Below are 16,379 nucleotides of genomic sequence, written 5' to 3' on the forward strand. Positions count from 1 at the left end.
TTCCTACAAAACATTTCTGTAAAGGTGGTGCCAACTTACAGTCCAAGTATTTCCTGCTCCTATCGTGTGTGAGTGCATGGACTTGCATCAGGTTTGACTGAAGACAGAGAACCATTTGTCCTCTTAATAAACAGAAAGAAGCATGTAAACCTGAAAACTGATCCTGAGTCACAAACTATTTTGTCTTTGTGTTCTTCACATTCAGCTCCAGACCTTAGGAATATCTAGGGTTTAGAGAGCATAAGCTAGTAATTTGCATGAGGGTTTTCCATCACTCAGTTTTTACTGCATGCTCACACTTTAACCAACTTTATCACTTCTGTCTACAATGACAACTTTGTTTCTTAAATAGTTGATATGCTTTTATTATGTGAATAAAAACATAATGCAATGATTTGCAAATGAATTAAACCCTATTCTTAACTGAAAATACCACCATTGTACAGGTTTTGAAAAAGAAATGTCCCTCTTTTTGAAAACTATATGCTCATTTTGAAAATAAATGTTAGCAGCAGAAAAGTGGGAAGAGGCAGACACCTCCTCTGATACACACCAGGTGTTTGGGAACTACTCAAAAGTATGGGCCATATTTTACACTTTATAATGCTCTAAACTATGAAAGATGGACAGCTGCCAGGCTATTTAGCACTTGAGCTCCAAAACCAGACTTTTGTAATTTTGTGTAAACTTCCCTTTGTTGGGTGCAACAGCAAACTGTTTTGATAATACTTTATTAGTTGTTTATGAGTCTACGTAGTGTTTTTTATTATATTACCTGATTTTACAGCAGTGATAAGATTGCATTCTGAAATTGTTTGCAGATTCAATTTAGTTTGTTGGATGCTAGCAGTGCAACTGTTTCTTTAAATCATAAAAAAGACTCCAGATTTTCATTGCTTTGTCTCACCTTTTTTAAAATCTCTAGCTGGCAACAATAAAAAATGAGCTTATAGTTTTAAAAAAAATCTTAGTATTAAAATGTGCAGTATTTTTTAGCATTTTATACAAAATGTAATTTTAAGTAGTTTGCAAATCATACCGTCCTTGGTTTATTTACAGTTCAGTAATTATAAAAATTACCCAGAAAATGAAATCGTGAAGATAACTTTGTAATCGAAGAGCTATCATTAAATATAATTAGCCAGTGAGTTTTTTCTCTCAGTGGTTGACCCAGCCGTTCTCTATTAGCAGGAGTTCCCCTTCTTCACCTTGACATCTTTCCCTCCTGGTTTCCTGGTTCACGTTGGTGGAGTTGTGAGCGCCCGCTCTGTCAAATTACTGGACCGCATACACAACCCCGGTGAGTTCAGCACACAGAAACACATACAATCCTAATATAGCTTGTCCATTGTTCTGTGAAATGACAGAAGTGCACTCCTCCATTGACCTGGTGTCATGTGGGTGTCTGGTCTTGTTACAACTGGCTGTTAGTCAGTGCTGCCCATTATCCCCTTGTGTTGCACAGTTTTCTGTGTGGTCCTAGTCTTGGTCTGTTTTGATTGTTTAGGAAGGCGATAATACAATATCTTAGAGACTTCTGAGTTCTAAAGCATGTAAAAGCTGTTCCTGTTGACACTGATAGGGTGCAGTTACATGTACTTTGATGGAAATAAATATGTGGATCAGCTTTGATCACCTGTGTCATACTGTTTATAGATAAAGGCAACTTTCACCTTGTATTTTGGCTGATTTTTTGTGTGTGTGTGTTTGTGCAGGTCACTTGATGGCTATGTGTGTGTGTGTCGGCGTGTTTATGCTCTGGTTGCTATGTTGTGTGCTGGGGGGGAGGTGCAGTAGTGGTGCATGGCTCTTGTGTTTTGCCTGCTACTTGTGTGGTGGTGTTGTCTGCAGGTGGTGATATGATGAGGTGCTGTAGTGTCTTTTGTGCTTTTCTGTCTTATGTTTTTAAAACAGTTATCTGTTTTGAACTTGGTGTCATTTTTTAGTACATGGTATACATTTAATTAGAATTAAATTGATGGCAAATGCACGCTCTTTAGCTGAACATTTGTCTTTGTCTTGTTTTGGTAGTCTCTGCCTTTTCTGAATCAAAGATGTAAGGAAAGTGAGTGTTTGGTACATTTGGGCTAGCTTAGGAAAAGCAAGACTCTATTCTGAAATGGAGAGGGAAGCCAAAAAGGATTTTACTATCTATAAATTTGTCTGGTCATACACTAATTAAACCACATGTGTCAAACTCTAGGCCCTTGGGCCACATCCACCTTGTGAATAAATTATTTTTGGCCCGCATGATCGTATTTAATGACTATTAGAGCTGGCCTGCTGATAGAGTGCCCACACCACTATAATACCAGTGCGTTGGTGCATCAGTCACAGTCAGGAAGCATGTATCTCGCTCGTTCTCTAGCAGACTGACGGAGCTACTCATCTTTGTCAACAACCCCTCTCCCCAAATATATCTAAAGGAAAAGTGGATTTTGAAAACAGACAATATGTTATATATATATATATATATATATATATATATATATATATATATATATATATATATATATATATATATATATATATATATATTTGAAACGAAGCACCAGGACAGATAAAAACATCTGGACAGTAAAAAAAAAAAAAAAGCTCCAAAAGGTAGAAGAGTTATTAACCCTTTAGGTGCCAGAGTTTTAAAAGTTTTTAAGGGAAACTGTGAGAAAAAATGTTGAATATGAATTAAATTTTACGGTAGACTGTAGAAAATGTTTTCCCTTAAATTACTCTGAAAAAGAAAAATATAGAGCCATAAGAAATAAATGTAGATTTGAACAGACATTTAAAAAAATTATTTAATGATTAATGTTGTTTTATAGGTAATAGGCTCTGTTAGTTGCAGGTTCAATGTGTGCAATTAGGTCATTTTAAAAAAGTTTTTAATAAACATTTAAACCAGTCTGGCCCGCAACTTATTCCAGTTTTTTCATGTTGGCCCTCTGTGTATTTGACTTTGACACCCCAGAATTAAACCTACTGTATTCTTGTTTTAGTTGTATTAGTTTTCCTTAGTCTAAAATTCAAGTGTAAAGCTGTTTGGAAAATAATGGTCCTGTTTACTATTCCTATGTCGTTGAGCTACAGCATTTTGACCATTTTAGACACAAAGTAGTGCCTGAGATCAGAGCTGTGAGCAGAATCAGTGAACAGTACTGTCAGCCATTTGTTGCTCATGCGTGGCGCACAGGAATCGATCTGTGATAAAAATGCATTTATGGTTATGTAAGATTCTGTGGCAATGCATCATATTAAAGCTATCACACCTGCTTTCTTAAATGGTACTATGATTTCAGTTTGGGTCTTGTTGTAGTGTGTCTAAATTACTCAATGAAATATCTTCAAGATTGGATGTTGTATCTTAGCTCTAAAGTACACTTTGTTCAAAAGCCCTGGTTCTAATGCTGAATATGACTGTATACAGCACCAGTCAAAAAATTTAAAAACACACTTTCCCATTAAATCCAGTGGGAAGATGTGTCCAAACGTTTGGCTGGTACTGTATACTTGGCTATAAAAACTGGGATAGTATTTAATTTGCTCTGTCTTAGTTAGGTTAAAGCTTTGATGAGTTAAATATGATTTCTTATGTTTGCCATGTTTTTTCAAATTATTTTAGTCAAAGTGCTTTCCATATGCTGTCTTAATGCAAAAACTGCCAGTTGGGTTTTTCACTCAGTTATCTTGCACATGCTATTCGGTCTAGTCGCTTCGCTTCCACTGTGCTTCTTCCTTTTACGTTTTGTCAACGTTGCCTGTTGGTTTACATATAGACATTTTTTACATTTCTGGATTGATCCCCCCCACCCCACCAGGGAAGAATGCCATGGGTTGTTGATTTGTTAATCTGTATGAACATGAAATATTCTGATTATTTCACACTCTTCCACTGATTAAAGGTGGATGTTGTAGGAAGCAATTATTTTAAAATGTTATGAGATCAGCTTAACATAGAGTTGTCACAATGCAAGTAACTAAGATATAACTTTAATAAGCTTTCAAACCAAAAATCTGAGCATTTAAAGAAACAGAAAAATTAATTGAGGAATTGAGTGATGAAATTTTTTATATTTTTGATCATTTTCAGAAGAAATAATGATCTTAAATGGTGATTTGGTCAAATAGGTGTATTAATATTTAATCTCTGGCCCTTTTGTAAAATCATGTTATGAAGAGTAAATAAAAAAAACTAAACAAAGTTTTAATACTGAGTTTGTCAATGCCTGTTTTTCATCTTGTCACACTGAAGGGCGTTGGCTTGCTTGTTTTTTTTGTCCTTGTTTTCCCCCTCATGTCAGTATTTTTTTAGAGAATGATGCTTTGCACTCTGTCTCTGTACCCACATATCATTTGAGAAACTTTTAATGTAAACATATATTATTATATATCCAAGTAAAACTCCAAAAATTGTAATATTGCACAAAACTTATTTCAGTAATTCATCTTAAAAGGGGACACTAATATATTATATAGACTCACTACATGCGAAGTGAGATATTTTAAGCATTTAGTTGTTATAATTTTGATGATTATGGCTTCCAGCTTCTGAAAATTTGAATATTACATAGAAAAAAAAAGGGATTTTGAATACAGAAATGTTGACCTTCTGAAGAGTAAAGTCGTGCATATGAACTCAGTACTTGGTTTGAGCCCCTTGCATCGATTCCTGCCTCAGTGCGCGTGGCATGGGTTTTGTCAGCCTGTGGAACTGCTGGGGTTTAATGGAAGACCAGGATGCTTCCACAGCAGCCTTCAACTCTGCATTGCTCGGTCTCATGTGTCTCACCTTTCTCTTGGCAATGCCCCATAGATTTTCTATGGGATTCAGGTCAGGAGAGTTTGCTGGCCAATCAAGCACAGTGATCCCTTGGTCATTGAACCAGGTTCTGGTTCTTTTGGCAGTGTAGGCAGGTGCCAAGTCCTGCTGGAAAATAAAGTCAGCGTGTCTAGAAAGATTTTCTGCTGAAGGAAGCATGAAGTGCTCTAAAATCTCCTGGTAGATGCTACGTTGAGTGTGGACTTAATAAAGCATAGTGGCACCGGCAGATGGCATGGCTCCCAAATCAATATAGACCGTCGAGACTTCACACTGCACTTTAAGTGTCTTGGATAATTGCTGCTCCATTTTTCCTCCAGACTCTGGGACCTTGATTTCTAAATGAGATGCAAAATTTGCTCTCGTCAGAAAAGAGCACTTTGGACCACTTCTCTACAGACCAGTCTATTTTTTCTTTAGCCCAGGTAAGATGCTTCTGGCGTATTTTGTTCAGGAGCAGTTTTAAAAGAGGAATTCGACATTTGAAGCCCATGTCCAGGATCCTTCTGTGTGTGGTGGCTCTGGAAGCACTAACTCCAGCCTCAGTCCACTCCTTGTGAAGCTCCCCCACATTTTTGAATGGCCTTTTCCTAACAATCCTCTCGAGGCTGTAGTAATCAATTTTTTATTGGTGTGCTTTGATGCAGCACTTTGAAAGCATCCAACTTCTTTTGCAATTACCTTTTGAGGCTTTCCCTTCTTGTGGAGGGTGTCATTGATGGGTCATGTCAGCAACCTTTCCCATAATGTGAATTATACTGAAATAGACTGAGAGACCATTTAAATGTTTAGGAGTTGTTTGCAGTTGTTTTGGATCAATTAGCTGATTAGAGTGTGGCACTTGGAGGCTACAACACTGAACCTTTTCACACTATTCTAACTTTCTGAGATGTATATTTTGGGGTTTTCATAAGCTGTAAGCCATATTCATCAAAATTAATAAATTTAGTTTTGCACAATATTCAAATTTTTTTAGTTTTACTCGTGTGTGTGATATATATATATATATATATATATATATATATATATATATATATATATATATATATATATATATATATAATTTTTTTATTTATTTTTTTGTACTAGAAAAGTCCACAGGGCACCTTAGGTGTAAAGAGTTAGACTTGTATTGCATGCTCCATTTTGTATTATACAGTTTCTCTTATCCTAAAGTCTTTTTAAAATGTTAGCAAGTCCTGAGACCTTTACACATCTGTTCTCCTCTTTTCCTCATCAGTCTTCTTTGAGATTGTTTTAGTAGCTGACTTTGAGTTGACTTTGCATAGTGACGTTGAAGTGCTGTCTGTTTTTGCATAGTGACTGTGGAGTGCTGTTGTTGTGCTGTGCTTGTTTGTTAGACTGTCTCTTCTTTTCTTTTTCTCTCTTTTCTGTACTAACGGTGTGTTCTGGCCCAGCCTTGGGTAACACGCGCTCATACAAACTGCTAGACTGGAATAGTGTCACCGCAGGTATTTCCCCCCTTTTACTGCTCTCACCCACTGGAAGGATGGCAGCTCAGTGAAGCTCCACTTGTAGCGACCTTTAAACAGTGAACTTTAAACATTATGAAATATATACTAGTATAGAGCAGCTAGCTTAAATATTCACAAATAAATTTAACATTACCTGGACTTTACAGTTGAAAAATAATTGATTCAGTGAGCTGCCTTCCTCCTTTCTCCAATCTGTGTGAATGTGTGCCTAGCTGAGCATGCTCTGTGTCCCCACCCAACCCCATTCAGTCTGGCCTGGCTACCCCCCCCCCTCCCTCAGCTCATCCTGCCGCGCATAACGGCTGCAGCTCTTCCCTTACGTTGACCCAGCCTTGTTTGTAATGCTTCCTGAATCGGCATTGTGGTCCAAACCTGTCTAGACCAGAGGAGGTTTAGGAGGTTTACTCTGTGACTAAGAGCCACTAACTGGGCATGTGCATCCCTAACTCACTGGGCCGTATTCATACTGAGAGTGAGAAGAAATGGATGGATGGATGCATGGATGGATGCATGGAAGGATGCATGGAAGGCAGATTGATTTGGGCGGGGTTGTGAGGAAAATTAAAACTGGATCTGCGATGTATGAAGGGGATGGAGGAAAAGAGGTGAGCTTTGAAAATGGAGGAAGAATAGTAAAACTCAATTCTCTACATTTGATGGACTCTGGTTAATGAATATGGCCCATCTCTGCCCATGAGCGTGCACAGGTCATGAGCGTGCACATTGGTGAGTCTGTGCTTGTATGACATGTTGCTGCTGGTTTAAAAGAACCCACCTTATGGGCCTGATGCTTGACCATCAGTCATTATTCTTCATCTCTTCAGTTTGATCACCCATTCTTCTCCCTTCATTCATTCCTCTCCCTAATTCACCACATTTGAGTTCCTCTGTTTCTGAGGCTCCATCAGCATGTTGCCTTCCCAGGGAGTCATGGTGTGCGACTCAATACTCTAATGTAGCTTTCTGCTTGTCCTCTTCTGTTCAGTAACCATGATGAGTGAGGTTAATCTCTCAGCTTGTAACAATTAGACCCTTCAAAGTAGTGCCAACACAGAGGTGTTTGGAGAGAAGGCCTCATAAGACTATTGAAACACACCCACATGTGTTTAGTCCAATTATGATGAAGGCTCAATCCTTTTGAATTTAATGTGTTGGTCAGAGAAATAGGACACACTTTTAAAACCCCATTTTACCTTTTTAAGCTTGTAAGATTTTCTTTTAATACCGGCACAGTCAAAATATATATGTATTCATGTCTTGTCTCCTCTTTCTTAGTGCAGCTGGCTGAAAGGAGACAAAGTGGACAGTAATGATGAGGGATGCACCGATTGCTTAGCTGATTACCAGGGATGGATTTATTTATTTTTTTGGTTGTTTGTTTGACCAGTGACTGACAAAGTACTGATAAATCAAACATTTTTATCGTTCATTGAATGCATCATACACACATCAGTGGCCACACCTCACTCTTCCTCTGTAGACGCACAAGTCTGCTTACAATAGCTTCTCAAATGGAGGCTGTGAAACTGAGCAACAACTCTGTAGGAAACGGACACTTTTAAGATTGTTTATATTTCTGCCAAACAGCTGACAGCTCTTTTAATTCTCCTACTGTGTGAGGCTGAAATCAGCAGCCCCGTCGCAAAAATAAAATAATTAATAATTAATTACTTTAAAAAAAATGCTTATCACAAACTGTGTTCCAACACAGCATGGATGCAGGATACAGTGGAAACACGACCTTTGTGGTATTGTAGTTATACGCCTCTTCCTGGAAGGTAGTTAAAGATTTTAACAGCTGACCATTGAGTATGTTGTAGTTGTCAGCCCATTAAAGTAAACAATACTATGAGAACAATGAAAAGGATTTGATGACTTAGTTTTAGTAGTTTTGTCTTTGTTTTAAATTTTCTCATCATCACACTAATTTTTTAATAAAAAGGGTATTTCACCAGTATTAGCTATATAAACAAAAGTACAGTATAAAGGAAAATCAAGGTTCTCCTTGTTCAAGTACTTGTTACATTTGTTATTATTAGCTTTTTTTGTTATTTGTAAAAGTATAAATACTGCACATTATTTTAGACTGGAAGTTTCTTAAAGTTGATCCTGATTTCTGGTGTGTGATTTGAGATGTGTGAAGAAGAGAAAAAGACAAAGTGCCTATAAGCTGGTACATTAGGAGAACTATGCTGTGACAGAATGGGAAGCTTCCCTAACCTGTCCCGATGTAGAGCAAATATAAAATATATTTATGTGGGTTTTTTATTATTATGATGACACAGATTAATTTTCAGTTTAAAAATACAATCATATTACAGAAATGATTTTGGATGAGAAAATAAAATCAGTGCAGTCGGTGCATCTCTTGTTTTAGATCACGGGCATCTAAAGAATAGCTTCAAGAACTCTTTAAATTAATCTAATCATCGACTTTGCCTTCATCATTATCATCTCCAGACTCTCATAATCCATTTTCAGTGTCACATTATTTGACAAAATTGTTATTGTTTTTTGCTTGCTTTGATACCATCTAACTCATTAGTCACCAGAAAACAGAAACTATTCTGTTGGTCGCTTCTTTATTTTCTATAAGTGAAAACAGAGTAGATGCACACATGTAAGCATGTTTGAAGTTAGAAGGGCAGTTTTTCTTTCTTTTCAATTAGTGGTTTTTGACTTAAGTATATAGTTGGATTTTAGAAGATAATGAAATAAAATGGAATGTTGTCTTGAAAGCTGTTTGATTCAGAATTATGTGTTTTGCAGATGAGCCAGAGACTCGCGATGCCTGGTGGGAGGAAATTCGTCAGGAAATCAAATCTCATGCCAAAGCTCTTGGTTGCCATGCTGTCGTAGGGTACAGTGAGAATACGAGCATCTGGTATGTAGCACCTGTAGATGTCCAAAGAAAAAATAGCATGTCTTACTTTTGGTGCATAAGACAGTGTTTCAAATCCTATTCTTTGACTTCTGTCCCCATTTGGCATTTGTTCACTCCGCCCATCCTCACCATTAGTGAAGAGGTGTGTATTCTGTCAGCATCAGGCACAGCAGCCATCCTGAATCCGCGATACATGCGTGAAGGCTGCCTTGACATCGGAAGCACTGACCACAGGTTAGTTTTTGAGCTTGTAAATTTTTAGACTGGGTTTTCACAGAGGCTGATATGCAGTTTGGGTTGTTTGCCAGGTTTGAGGAGCCATCACCTCCGAGCTGTGGCTTCTGTCACATCCCATATGATGAGCTCAACATGCCATTTCCTGCCCAGCTCACCTACTGTTACCACTGCAGACGGCAAAAGGTGGCTTGATTTTCAATGAGTACATACATGAAATATATATATAATATATATATATATATATATATATATATATATATATATGAAAAATGTTTGAAAATGAAAATTTTCTTTTTTCAGGTTCCTGATGTGCTTTTCACAACCATCGACTTGCCACCAGAGGCAGCAGTCACTGGGAAAGGCTGCCTAATCCAGGCCAGGTAATTTGTAATCATTTTGAAATTATTATTAGACTTTGTGAAAGGTTACTGACAAGAAAAGCACCAAATTTAATCAACTTAAGTTCTGTATCATATACCCACCTTTTTTTCCTTTTTACCCAGTTTTCTCTTTAAAATCCAGGTTTACTAGCTGTTAGTTTCAAGTAAGAATCTCACAATTAATAAAGTATAAATATAAAGCAAGATATACAGCACTGAAATATAGTTCACAGGTTTGATAAACGAGGTCCATAAAATGGTGTTATTGTGTCCAGATAAGCAATGACAGACTTTTCTGATGGGCTGAATGCATACTGGAGCAAATTTGTTGTTTCACCAACATATTTGCATGGGTTGCTGTGGTAATGACATGGGTGTTATAAACCCTGCCTCCAAAGTGCCAGGAGACAATTTATTTTACTCTTTATCCACAGATGGACTTATTTTTGTCTTTCATATCCCTCTGTGAGTTGCGGTATTCTGCTCACCAGTGCAGTGAGGCTGATTTGGGTTTAATGTCATTGGTGTGTATGACAGTGCGAAAGTTTATTTTAAAACTGTTTCTAGTTTGCAACACATATTTAGCTGTTTCTGTCTGAAACACATTTAAAACCTCTCCAAATGGGTTTATAACTGATTTGCAAAAGTTTTGTATGATGTAGGTTTTTCTGTCCAGCCTTTTATAAAATTATTCTGGCTTTGCAACAAGCATTTTAAGACTGATATAGATTATGCTAGATTTTAAATATTAAAATTTCAATTTGCATGAAAAAGGAAATGCATCAGGAATTATTTGGCATTTACTTAATGCATTTCAGTAAGTAACATTGAATCCAAACATATTTTTTCATTTACTTACAGAAAAGCTTTACAAGGCACTTTTTTTATGCTGATGTTTACTGTCTTCTAGACTGTGTCGTCTGAAGAAGAAAGCCCAGGGAGAAGTGAATGCAACAGCCATTTCCAACCTGCTGCCATTCATGGAATATGAGCTGCACACTCAGCTCATGAATAAGCTTAAATTGCGGAGCATGAATGCTCTGTTTGGTCTACGTATACAAATAAGCGTCGGCGAAAATATGCTTCTGGGTCTAGCCGTAGGTCAACTTTTTACGCTAACACTCTAATTAGCCATTCATTTTGTGTGGTGCAGCCCAGCCTGTTAAAAGTGTCTTTGTTCAGTCTGCTACAGGAGTGTACCTGACAGCGCTGCCTGCACCAGGAGGTATCCAGATTGCAGGGAAGACTCCCGGTGACCTGAGCAATGAGCAGCATATCTTGACTATCCAGAAAAGGATCAATGACACCATAGCCAAGAACAAAGACCTCTATCAAATAAACCCTCCGGTGAGATTTATAATACTTGTTTGTATATTAAATCTGTCAAAGGTGATCTTTGTTACCAAGTATGCAAAACCTTTGTAATGGTCAAAGATGGGTTTCCACACTGGCAACCATGGCGTCATTGTGGAAATTATTACTCCTGTTAGCCACAAAAGGTGATCTCACAACGTGGTACGCTTCTACACAAAAATCTTTCAAACACACTTGTTTTTGTCCACGTGATAACTTGTTTGTGTTATATTCAGTATGAAATCAAGTTAATTTGGTTGTTTTTATACAGCAAGTACAGTAGTGCTTTCAATGAAATGTAGATTAACTTTTTTTTTTATTTTCTGCCTATGTGAATTGGTACCAGTGTACTGTATTTGGATAGTTATCGGTTTTTTCTTTAACCTCTGCATCTTCAGGTTTCTTCACATTTCTTAGTTGTTGGTGTGTCATGGCTTCAAGTTTAGTGATAAGAGTTCAGTTAGTGATCGAGTTGACTGTTGGGACAAAGACTACATATGATATCAATGTATATGATCTACCATACATAATTTTTAAAGAGAATGTGCATTTACAGGAAAAGAGTTGAGATACAAGACTAACAAATATCTCTTATCTTGTGGAAGAACTTAAAAATTATTCATATGAAGGAAAGCTTTGATAACTGCACATCATGTTATCCTCAAAGATTTCACAGACACAATCTTATGAGAAATTTTCAGCTCATTAAAACAAAGATAAACCTGTAAAATATAGAACAAATCTCAATTAACTAAAAAAAAAATTGGCTTCATAGTATTGTACTTTGATTTTATATCAGATATTAGATATGATAAATTTTGTTTGAGGTCATGCACATCTTTTCAATTACTTTTGAGCCCCATCTTTCTTTTTTCAACACATTATGTCAGAGGTCAATATCTCAAACGTAACTGTATAATGTAACTCAAGCAAAGCCTGAAGAACCCAAAAGCAGTAACTGTCCAAATACTTGAAACACTCTGGACTGTATGCTGTACTCTTTGTGAATCGTGATAAACTTTACTCCTCTTGTCTCCTTCTGATCATCAAAGAAATTATTTGCCCTGGACCCTGAGGTGTTCTGCGGCACAAACATGGTACTGAGCATGCCAACTTTTCGCTGAGAGACACAGCATGACAGATACTTCACTCTATTAATCGCAATACTACACCACCTCTGCTGTAACTAACAGCTCTTTCACTGGAGACTTTTATGAGCCAGACAATGTGTAACTCCCCAGCATCTTAAGACCACTCATTGTATTCTTTGGATCTGTGATATATTTGAATCATGACCATCTACTCTGCCCAACCACTCTCACATATATATTACAGCCGATGAGAATTTGTAGTACATTTTACTTTCCAGAGTAAAATGTACTTTAAATTAACTCCAGCTGCTGGCGTGTGTGTGTAAAATGAACAGAATGAGTGTGAGCATGTGTTACTAACATAGTCATTATACAAGTTGTAGAGTCAGGACAGATGTGGGATGCAGATGTGAGGTCTACTGTGGTGGTCCAGTGTTCCCTTAAACCCGTTCTCTTTGCTTGCAGGAGCTGACCGAAGAAGTGGTGGGCTCCCCGATCCCTGAGCCGAGGCAGCGATCCAGACTTTTCCGTTCCCACTCAGAAAGCTCAGACGAGGTGTCAGAACTGGATCTGTCCCACGGCAAAAAAGATGCCTTTGTGCTGGAGGTGTGCCTATAGATAAAAATTGACATACCTGTATTTAGTTATCTCGATATGAAAAGGTAACTATTTGCTGTCTTTCCTACAGATTGATGACACTGATGCTGTGGAAGACATCCACTCCCTCCTCACGGATGCATCTCCTCCTACAGGTTTGTACCATGCACAGTTTCCACAGCACTTGCAACTAGGGCAGCAACTAATGACTATTCTGATGGTCTTGTTATGCTAGTCTGACGTTCCTCCTCTTTAAACGTTCGAACATTGCAGACGTACTTCCGTGGTACGCAAGGTCCCCTTTACAAACTTGACATGTATTTAATTTATTTTGTAAGTTTAACGTGAAGTTATTTCAGACTTTTGAAGTCCTCTGCCGCTGTTCTATTCCCCGGTCGGCCGCCATATTTTTCCCCTTGTGGACTTTATTGCAACTCTCATCAGAGATAAGAAAAAAAGACGATGTCTCACTCTGCAGTGTTTTTTTTTTCTTTGCCCATGTGCATTGTGCAACTCTCAGCAGAGATAGGGAAGAAGACGATGTCTCACTCTGTAGGTTTTTTTTTTTTTTTTTTGCTGATAAGAGTCAACGGGTAAATTAGTTGTCGACTATTATCATTGCCGACTATTGGCGACAACGTCGACTAATCGTTGCAGCGCTACTTGCAACATATATGTTTTATGCTCTGAAAGGTTGAAGCTTTAACTGATAGATTTTCTTTCTCTTTCTTGTCTTTAGGTTTCTACAGCTGCAACACTGAGAGCATGCCTGGGATTTATAACTGGACTTCAGGAGTACAGGTATTATAGCAACTCCATAAGTAATTGTAGTTTTATTTTTCTTCTTTTTATGAGTTTGTACTGTCACTTTCTGTGTTAAAGATGTTTACATCGGTGAGGGTCTTGAGGTTGAGCAATGTCAATCTAACCAATCAAGGCTTAAACAAGATCTTCACTGACCTTTGTGAGAATCTGCTAAAGGTAAGAAAGCTTTATTTTTAAGAAAGACCATGTTCAGAATTTTTAATAGCCCTATTACATTCTGCTACTCTGTTTTTGTTACGATGAATTTTTTAATTGATACAAATCTACAATTTTTCATGTTTTTTCAGAGTTTTTACTTCAAGTTGCGCTCCATGATCCCCTGCTGTCTTTGTCAGCTCAACTTCACTGTAGCAGTGCCAGAAGAAGAGCTCATTCAGGTGAGAGGTTTGAGGCGACCTGTGGTTTACCAAAATAAATGCATCATTAGTGTCATTAATAGGGAAAAACAAATCTGTCTCTATTCTAGGTCGCAGTGACAGCAGTTGCCATGACATTTGACAAGGACCAGACTCAAGAGAAGCCAGCTGAACGGCCCATCAGCAAAGGTCTATAAATTGTTCTGGTTAAGTTTGGCTTTTTTTTTCTTTTTGCCCCTGACATAAAGTCATGGGTAGTTTTTATGTGAGCACTCACAGGTCAGCTTTAGCTTAGCTATGGGATCATTTGGAGCTCTGCTCAGTATACAAGAAGTGCATGTTTCACAGCATCCATTTAATACACTGCACTATATACACTGTTCTACTGAAATTGTAACAGCTTGAAATTTTCAAATGTATGTCTAAAATACGCTGTATTGCCAAAATAAGGTCACCCTTGGGATTCAACTGGAATTTCAGCCAGCAGCAGGTCATTTAACCCTAAATAATAAGTAGTTTCTTATATTCCTTTAAATAACCACTTCCTGTGGTTGAAGAAAATGTTAGCTTTATGTACATCTTATGTTACGATATGTTATCAGTTTTTTATTCACAGTTAAATGATGGTGCATATATCTTTTCAGGTGCCACTGAAACTGAAGATCAGCTGCAGTTTCCCCTTGAGTTGTGTGCCGACTCGTCATCTATCAACTCTCAGCAATCTTCCAAAATCACAGGTATCTTTTAACAATTCATTTATTGCTCCCCGACCTCCTCCTCTGTCCTGCTACATTAACAGTCACTGCCCATCTCCTAACACCTCAGGTACAGTCTCTTTATTCACCCCAGCTGCAAAACTCTGCCAAAATCAGCTGGTTATGGTTCGTTCTGCAGGTAAATAGACGGCAACGCATAGTTGGCCAGTGTGTTATGTTTAGCTGTGGTCATAGACGACAGCGTGACGTTTTCTAGATGAGACATCATGCTTGTGAAGCAGCGTGGCTTACCTTCAGTGAACACCAAGTTAACACAGTAACAAGAAAAAAAGAATGACACTTAGATGTGCACAACATTTAGATTTTAGATGGTGGTTAAAGCTAATGAACATGAGAAGTTAGCCTTGTGGCCAGAGTACAAAATAAATACCTAACTCCTCAGTTTCTGTCAAGTGCAAAGGTAGATGATAATGTTTGTGTGTGTAACAGGTGCCCCAGAGAGTACCACTGTCTCACCCAGAGGTAAGCCCCCTTTCTCCTTTTGTATCTACCCCTATCCCACTTCCCTGCTACCGAAACTACTACACTGCCTTGTTTTGACTTTTTATCCTTTCGTCTCAGTTATCTTGCACTGCTCCCAAACCTCATCCAGTTTTTTTTTTTCTTCTTCTGTTCGTTTGTTTATTATGTTTTGTTTTGTTTGTTTTTTCTCTTTTCCTGTTGTTATTGTTGTTGTGTTTTGTCTGTTTGGGTGGGGGCTGTGTGTGTGTGTGTGTGTGCGTGTGCGTGTGTGTGTGTGTGTGTGTGTGTGTGTTCTCTCCAGCTGCCTCCGTTGATTACGGTTCCTTTGCAGACAGATGCAGCACCTGGCTAGAGCTGCTTAGGCTGAAAGCTCACACCATAAGACGAGGATCAGTTAAGACAAGTAGGAGGACACAGTCTCTAGCACACTCTGGTGATCATACCCACAAATACAGAACACAGTATCACAAGCAAATCTCACATGCTGACAGCCACTCACACACCCCTCCATGCATGCCAGTGAAAGAAGAGGGGGCAAAGCATTGTAAATCAAGCACTGGCTTTTGTTTTTTTTTTTTTGTTTTGTTTTGTTTTTTTTAGCTAGAGTGTGAAAGTTGGCCACCCTATAAGAGGGATCACAAGCAGCCGCTTAGCTTTAAAATGCCTGTAGCCTTAGCAACTATGAGCCTGTTTACATGCACACCAAAAATCTGATCATTACCTGATAACTGGAGTTATCAGATAATTAAAAGGGATCATGTAGACCAGGGGTGGCCAACGTCGGTCCTCAAGAGCCACAATCCTGCAGGTTTTCCATTCATCCCTGCACCAGCACACCTGACTCAAATTAAATGGATCCAACAGCCTATAAGGATCTGCACAATGACTCATTAGTTTAAGTCAGGTGTGTCGGTTGGCCACCCCTGATGTAGACAGTGTCATATGTCTACATGATAATGGCAGTTATCTGATTAAAAGAAATTGGATTAACACACCTAAATTTCTCCCGAATACTCTTGGGTGGGTCAGGAAGATGACGGGATCGGACGTGGTTTGGCTGCTTTATTTATTATTTATTTATTTATTTGAACTTGTCCTGTCCAGCA

The 16,379-nt window shown here is 38.1% G+C and overlaps 1 protein-coding gene across 11 annotated transcripts in view; it reads left to right on the plus strand.

The window, feature by feature from the left end:
- The window catches only part of c2cd5 (C2 calcium dependent domain containing 5), a 33,240-nt gene that overhangs the window by 11,393 nt on the left and 5,468 nt on the right, over positions 1 to 16,379 (plus strand). For 3 of the 11 annotated variants that reach the window (XM_041996863.1, XM_041996860.1, XM_041996861.1), the window contains 16 exons: positions 1,192 to 1,300; positions 9,082 to 9,196; positions 9,332 to 9,430; positions 9,505 to 9,616; positions 9,734 to 9,813; positions 10,724 to 10,910; positions 10,996 to 11,160; positions 12,723 to 12,863; positions 12,946 to 13,009; positions 13,594 to 13,655; positions 13,737 to 13,835; positions 13,967 to 14,056; positions 14,146 to 14,224; positions 14,680 to 14,772; positions 15,241 to 15,273; positions 15,575 to 15,676. In XM_041996863.1, the coding sequence (XP_041852797.1) occupies positions 1,192 to 1,300; positions 9,082 to 9,196; positions 9,332 to 9,430; positions 9,505 to 9,616; positions 9,734 to 9,813; positions 10,724 to 10,910; positions 10,996 to 11,160; positions 12,723 to 12,863; positions 12,946 to 13,009; positions 13,594 to 13,655; positions 13,737 to 13,835; positions 13,967 to 14,056; positions 14,146 to 14,224; positions 14,680 to 14,772; positions 15,241 to 15,273; positions 15,575 to 15,676 (1,630 nt within the window). Of the gene's footprint in view, positions 1 to 1,188; positions 1,301 to 6,234; positions 6,289 to 9,081; positions 9,197 to 9,331; positions 9,431 to 9,504; positions 9,617 to 9,733; positions 9,814 to 10,723; positions 10,911 to 10,995; positions 11,161 to 12,722; positions 12,864 to 12,945; positions 13,010 to 13,593; positions 13,656 to 13,736; positions 13,836 to 13,966; positions 14,057 to 14,145; positions 14,225 to 14,679; positions 14,773 to 15,240; positions 15,274 to 15,574; positions 15,707 to 16,379 lie in introns of all 11 variants that reach the window. The other 8 variants (XM_041996856.1, XM_041996854.1, XM_041996859.1 and 5 more) reach the window with 5 other exon arrangements.

This window comes from Melanotaenia boesemani, chromosome 10, assembly GCF_017639745.1.
Source record: "Melanotaenia boesemani isolate fMelBoe1 chromosome 10, fMelBoe1.pri, whole genome shotgun sequence".
Lineage (NCBI taxonomy): Eukaryota > Metazoa > Chordata > Actinopteri > Atheriniformes > Melanotaeniidae > Melanotaenia > Melanotaenia boesemani.